General features: G+C 45.3%; 1 protein-coding gene across 1 annotated transcript in view; it reads left to right on the top strand.

Moving 5' to 3' along the window:
* PLB1 (phospholipase B1) overlaps positions 1-7,199 on the top strand; it is a 110,979-nt gene that overhangs the window by 55,003 nt on the left and 48,777 nt on the right. The window contains exons 25-28 of the mRNA XM_014593142.1: positions 3,753-3,796; positions 4,936-5,044; positions 6,613-6,664; positions 7,036-7,116. Of these exons, the coding sequence (XP_014448628.1) occupies positions 3,753-3,796; positions 4,936-5,044; positions 6,613-6,664; positions 7,036-7,116 (286 nt within the window). The remainder of the gene's footprint in view (positions 1-3,752; positions 3,797-4,935; positions 5,045-6,612; positions 6,665-7,035; positions 7,117-7,199) is intronic.

Genomic DNA, 7,199 nt, shown 5'->3' with positions numbered 1-7,199 from the left:
CATTCCTGAGCCCCTCTGCTCTATGCTAGGAATTGAGGTGGTGGGTGAAGGAGGTATGTGGAAAGCATATGTGCAATTGACAAGGGTTCTCTCAAAATGAAAGATACCTATGAGCTAGCTACAGAACTATAGACCGTACCAGCAGGGATGAGAAAGCTTCACAGAGAAGGCAGTTCCCACCTGTGTCTTGCAAGACTAGCAATCAGACCAGTGGAAAGGATGAGGAAGGGCATCCTGGACATTGAGGCAGAAAATCTCAGGGTGTGTCCCAGGTGAGAAGTTGGGTATGGGTATTCTTGAGTTTCTTTCTCTTCTCATAAAATGCATGTCTATCTGTATTTCCAAGTCATGGCAGTAACTCTGAATTTTTTCCCTGGGAAAACATCTAGAACAAAACCAGCCACAAGAGGGCGGAGTGCTAATGAGCAGTTGGGTGTCCAGACATAGCGTTTACCATTTCCCTTTTCTCCCGAGTGAATTCACTTGATACATGTTCTTCACACACACAAACACGGGAGCAGGGTGGAGAGCTCCGGCTGTGACAGTTCTCTGGCCAGACCTGAAGGTCGCAGAGAGGAAGAATTTCCAAGCAGGAGAGAAGAGTCATCTCTCAGTCTGTGGCCACCCACAGGCAGGACCCAGGGCCCACTCTGCATGAGGATATGCCCTCTTCCCCAAAAGCTGAGGTCAATGCTTTTCCACTCCACGGTCCGCAAGGCCTCCAGGGTTTCCATGTGTCCTCAGCCAGGTAGGAAATCCTACAAGGGTCGCCACAGAACAAAACAGAACCGGAGTAACTCACCACCGTGCCTCAAACACCCCTTAGAGCTACAGGAAAAAGATAACAGGAGAGAAAGCAAGTAGAATGTATTACAATGAAGAAAAGGCGTGAGTTTGTGGCAGCTGCCTTGACCTTAGCTACGGAAGGCGATGACCTCACACTACAGTGTGGGAAAATAGAAAATACGGCAGGCAGCACACAGCAGATGATAGATAAACTACCCCTGGTGGAACGATCTGGCAAAGTGAGGTGACTGTCCGACTCCACAAACAGCTCAACCAGCCCCGTTTCCAGCATTCAGAACCCAAAAGGCAATCTTCTGCTGAAAGTTTCTCTCTGCAGGAATGCAAAAATTCAGCCATTACTCTGTTCTGGTTATAAGTGGAACCCATTAAGGCCTAAGGTCTGAATCTTCTTGTTCTAGCTCCAAGGCTTTCTATTCAGTAGCTCCTGTCCCTTTAAAGTCTTTATTCATCCTAAATATTTCAAATATCTGCCCCCAAATGTACATGTGTTAAAGGTGGAAGCTATAGGTCAGAGTGAAAGGCTGACACTTGATAGAAAGTATAGATTGATGTTTCTCAAAGTGCGTTCCATGAAACGTTAGCCTTACTCATGTTACGAAAGGGGGAAATCCTTTGTCTTTCTTGGAAAACATTATTTACTATATCCTTCCCCTGGGGAATTCTCTTGCATAGTAAAGGCTCTGAGAAGTTGGCTGAAGATAACCCAATGTTTCCCTGAATTCCAGAATTCTGTCTTTGTTTGCAATACCTGTTAACATCCCTTGGGAAACGTTTATGTAGCAGACTGATCTAAGAAAAGCAGTTTTCTGAAGCCATTAAAGTTTCTAGATTGAAAATACTAGGCAATGAAGGATTCTGAGTAAATTAAGAATCTGAGCCTCTTCCTCCCAAGGAAACAGAAAATGGAAAAAGAGGGGGACCTCATGGAATTAGGGGAGGAGACCCAGTATTCTTGGAAGATGGGTGCCTATGACCAAGACCTGCAGAGGAGGTTTGGCTATGAGAATCTCCACAGTCCCTTGACCTGTGAGATCATGTACCAGAAAAGGTTCCAACTTTCGCTCACTTAATGATGCTACAGACCCAGAGGTCTTCAGAGCATTGCCTTTTTTTGTCCATGGAAAGAAATAAGGTTGCTTGGCATCCAAGGACAAAAATTTACCTACTTCCAAAATGCATGTCTTTGCTGTTTATATTAGGAGTTCCATCTCGCATTGGTGAGACTCTGGCAACATATGTTATTGAGCATCTACTCTATTTCCGGTACGCCGTGGATGACAGCAGAGTAACAAAGCCCAGCCACTGCACTCATGTAAACTACATATAAACTACATTCATCTGGAAGCACTAGCCCATCGGGTCATTGGAAAAGTCATGACGTATTTTTAACATGTCATGACTTTTCCAATGACCCAAAAGATCAGCTATTGGGTATGAGTTTATTTCATTTCATTTTTTACCACAACTACAATTTTGATCAAAATGAGGGCTTATATTCATATCCATATTTATTTGTATAGCCTTTTGTGTGTGTGTGTGTGTGTGTGTGCTAGAAAGAGTCAGGGAGAGATTTTTATAGTCTATTGTTCTTGGTCAGCCACCATACTTGTTTTAGAACAAAGATACCTTTAAACAAGAAACTCAATAGAAAGTATTTGATGGTGATGTTTACATATATTTTCATATTTATATTATTGAAGGAGAGGAGACAGTTAGAACATAGGGATTGGAGAAGGTAAATTTCCTTTCAAATGTAAAATGTAGAGATTTGGTGCCTTTAGTCCAGAGAGAGAAGGTTCAGGAAGCAGTTGAAGCAGCAACTCTGTGTAGAGTTGGGGAAGAAAGAAAAGTTCAAACAAATCCCCAAGTCCTGGCCAAGTTAGGTTCAGACATCTGATGGGAAATGGGGGAGAACTGAGTGAGGTGGAAGGGCAGGCCTCACTCCAGTTTCTTTCTCTTCCCCTCCTGTGGCTTCTTGCTGAACCCTTGACATAAGCCTCTGAGTGCCCTGGCATGAAATAGTTAACTCCATTGCAAGTATTTCCTGAATGAAGAACAGCCAGGACTGATTCATAGCCTGCCCTTTAGAAGTGTCTCCAGGTGGGCTGGATGCTAAGGCTGTGTCCTTAAACACTATTGGCCTGGAATAACATGCTGGCATTGAGGAAAAAGGCACAGAAGAATAACCGTAAATATTGTATTGAGTCGTCAGAAAAGTCATGACACATCTTTGCATTAGAAAAAAAAAAAAGTCATGACTTTTCCGATGACCCAACATATCTGAACATTGGATTTTGTTAAAATAGAAATACTTTCTCTTTGCTTCCTGTGTGTCGCATTCAATTTAAATGCATGAAAGTAAATCCAATCTTTAGTAAGGTGTCTGGAGTTAGGTAAGATAAACTTAGATGGGACACTGGAAGACAGCAAGAGACCATCCCCTAAATCTTCGAGAGGAATTTACCTGACTACTGGGCAGGGAAGAGCTTAGGTGTTTTCTAAAAGGTTTCCAGATCACAATGGTCTCTAGTTAACTTTAGCAAGCTCATTAACCTCCTAGCGCCTCCGTTTCCTAGCCTGTACATGGAGATAGGCACGTCCACATCATATGCTTGTTGGGAGGTGCCAGCTTATAACCCAGAGGAACCTGTCCATGGCTGGGCACATAGTCTGTACTCAGCTAAGTGCTTTCTCTCTCCGAATTTGGTGAGGAACAAACAACAGCTCTCTCTTACTTCCCAATCCTGGAGTTGAGGCGGGGGGGCGGGTGGACCATTGCATTGGGGAATCCAAAATCTCTTCAGGATTTCTTAAGCACAGAGATGGGTCTAGCATATCTTGTAGATGCCAATGAGCACTGAGAAAGAGGGGGGCCCTGTTCCATCAAGCATACGTATTAATCCAGTCACTTTCCCTCCCTCTCATTTACTGGCTACTCCCTGCAGTTCAGGAGGGGATGAGGCCCTGGAGAACGTGACCACTTTACCCAGTGAGTAACCATGAGGGGGCCGAAGGCTTTGCTCCATCTCCCCCCAGCCTTCCTGAGAGTGCACTAATCACCCTAGCCCCTACTTCCCCAGTAAGAAAGAAACAAAGAACATCTCCCGTATGGACTGCATTTGAAGTAGAAGGGGAGGCTGCGGACAGGCAGCTGAAGTGAATGGGATAAACACTGGACTTGGAGCCTAGAGAGCCAGGTTCAAACCCTGGTCCTTCAATGTGCTTGTTAGACGACACTGGGCAAGTGATAGAACAGTCTGAACCCTGGTTTTTCTCAACTGGCCCTGAGGATGCTGAGAAATCATAGATAGTGACCTTTCACGGCACTGTGGATTATCTTTTTTTTTTTTTTAGTTACTTATCTTACTTTTTTGTTAGTGTGTATATGTATGTGCCAAAGAGACAGACAGAGAAGGAGAGAAGACAGCACCCACCATGGGGCCAGCCATGCCACGATCTCTTCTCCTTTTCTCCCTCCTTTTGGGATTTTAGGTATGCATGAACATGGGCCCACCATGGTTTGTTTTTATTTTTGTTTTTAGGTTTTTGCCATAGGGTGTGTGCACTCGCCGGAGAAAGACAGAGCAAGAGACAGTTTGAGAGAAAGTGAGAAATGACCCCCTGGGGGGATGGCAAAGCCATAATTTCTTCTCCTCTAGGGATTTTTGGCATGCGTGCACATGTTCCCGGTGTGAATTTCAGGCCACTAGGTCTAGGACTTGAAGCATGGTCAGTCATGTGGGCGTCCAGCACCTTAATCACCACACCACCTGCTGGCCCCAAGCCCTGCGTGTTTTTTAAGTCACTGGGTCTGGGACTCCAACTGAGGAGTCGGCCATCTGGAATCCAGCTGCCTTAATCATCAGGCCATAGAGCTGTCCCCATTCCCCTTCAAAAATTATTGAGAGACTCTTGCTGCCTTGGCCCAACCTGTCACCAAGTCATTTCAACTCAGGCCCTGGTCATGTTGGTGCATACACCACCTCCCTGCCTCTTGCCAGGAAGTACGAGAATGAAAAGGCAGCCTGCTTGGGTGACCCCAGACCCCATGTTACCAGAGAAGACTTCCTGTCCTTCCTGGCCTCTGTCCTGAGCTCTCTGCTCCCTGTTTACTTTCTCTTCTTCCAGATATCCTTCGGAAGTTCAATGCAAACCTCAAAGGCTTCGCATTGGGCATAGGAACCGTCAATGACTCGAATGCAGCTCTCAATCAGGCTTTTCCTGGAGCAAAGTCTGGGTACGGCATCTGGGGAAAGGGTGCCTGCTGAGTGGGGAGTGAGAGGCACATACTCCCCTGTAAGATCATCACACTGACCCACATGTGCAAAGGAGACATTCATCCACCTTCAGCAATGATGGCAGAGGTTCAGGATGCCATCCTCCCTGATGTCCCTGTGATTAATACTGTAACCGAGACTAGAGAGGCTGTGGCCTTGGAAAGGAGGATTACCCCAGACTCAACTCCTGGCCATGTTTCATACACAGTATGTTTTATTAATTGGACTAAGTGGCCAACCTTATCCATTTTTTAAAACTTACCATGGCAGGGCCAGCAGGTAGTGTGGTGGTTATAGTGTTGGATTCCCGCATGTTCGACTGTGGTTCAAGTCTTGGACCTGGTGGCTTGCTTTCCCACTTTCCCTTTCTCTCACTCTTTATCTCCCTCTGGTCAAAATTAAAACAAAAAATATATACTAATAACAAAGTTAAATAATTTTTTTAAAAAAACTTACCATGGCACAGTGTTAAAGAGATCCAATCTCCCTAGAGCCTCACAAATGACAGTCCTCCAAAAAGATCAGGAAGGGTCAATCAAATGGATGGGCAAGCCAGAATGTCCAGCTCTGGTGGCCTGTGGGTCAACAAGGCATGTCCTCTCCTTAGCCCCATTACAGAGCTAACAAAAAGGAGAGACGCCCAGGTGCAGTGAAAACAGAAACACTCAGTCTCCTCAAATGGTCTATAAAGAGGGCCCCTCACCCTGTTCCTAGAGGCTCAGCAGTCGGGGTGTTCTTGCTTTCCATACTTCCTAGCCTAGCTATCTGAGCCTCTGTCATGAGGTCATCACCTCGCTTACATCAGTTCTCTTCTGGTTGATGGGTGCAGCCCTAGATCTGCAGGAAGACTCTTCTGGGCATTAAGCAGCTTGGGGCAGATGGTCTCACTAGCATGGGAGACCTGGGAGATCACCATGCTGTGGCTCCATTGAAACTAAGCCTAAGAAGTGGGGATATGGGATACCCAAGGTCTAGCCCATCTATGAATTATAAACCCAAGCACCTGCACAGAGCATTTAGGTAAGTTTATGAAAAATAACATAACGAACGTATACATAAGAGAAAAGTCTCAGCCACTGAAACAAAGAGGAAGCAAGCGTGTCAGTTTGAGCATCAAACTCGCGTTTCCTGGCAGCCAGGTTGAAAAGAGAAAGCATGCCAAAACTTTCGTAGATCTAACATCAGAATCTATACCCGTCTTCACAAAGAGAAAAATAACTTCATAGCATGGAATTCTAAAAGACATTTTGCTTAAGGAGCCCTAGAATAAGGAGACCAGACCAAGAGCATCCAATAGAATTGGCAGGCCCTTGGGCTATACAGCGTTAGGACACACACGCCCTTGGCTTTTCAAGGGGTTATTTGTTGAAATAACTTCTAGAAATGGTAAGACGCACCTTCTGGTGTCTGCATCTCAGGGTCTCTGTCTGCTCATGCCATGGGGGGGTGGGTGGGGGTGATGTTGTATTTGTTAAGAGGAAAAAACATGGGCACCCTTCCTCAAAAGGACTGATTTTTTCCCTCTCAGTGACCTTGAGATGCAAGTCCAGGCTCTGGTGGAGAGAATGAGAGGCGATTCTGTGAGTTATATGTATGGTTACTTCTAAACATTCATTTTTCTAACCCATTAAAGTCCCCGAATGGAATGGTCTGCCCTGAAAAGCTGTGAGTCCCCCTGTCACTAGAAGCGTTTAAACAGACTTCTGTCACAGGGCCTCTGGAGGAGGGGATGTCAATGGGGAGAAGTTTGTTGCTAATGATAGGACCTTGAATGTCCTTCCTGGTGTTAAGATTCTGTGGTTTCTAAGTAAACCTTTAAAATTCCTTCAGCTCTGAGATGCTATTATTTCAAGCGGGCATGAAAGTCATAGAGGGTTGAGTGGATTTTCTAGAGCTGTGACATTTTCATTTTTTGTTGAAAGTCATCAAGTGTTTCCTTTCCTCCATGTAGCAATTAAATTTCCAAGAAAACTGGAAGCTCATCACAGTGATGATTGGAAACAACGATTTATGTGACTACTGCTCAGACTCGGTAATGGGGGCGGGGCCTGAGAGTATTCATTGCTCTGACTTTGACCAGTTCGAAATCCTGAGAACCATCCTTAGAACCAGCCC

Source organism: Tupaia chinensis, unplaced genomic scaffold, assembly GCF_000334495.1.
Source record: "Tupaia chinensis unplaced genomic scaffold, TupChi_1.0 Scaffold139757_1, whole genome shotgun sequence".
NCBI classification, from domain to species: Eukaryota; Metazoa; Chordata; class Mammalia; order Scandentia; family Tupaiidae; genus Tupaia; species Tupaia belangeri.
Note: the sequence above shows the minus strand (reverse complement) of the source record. Positions and strands in the feature narration are given on the sequence as shown.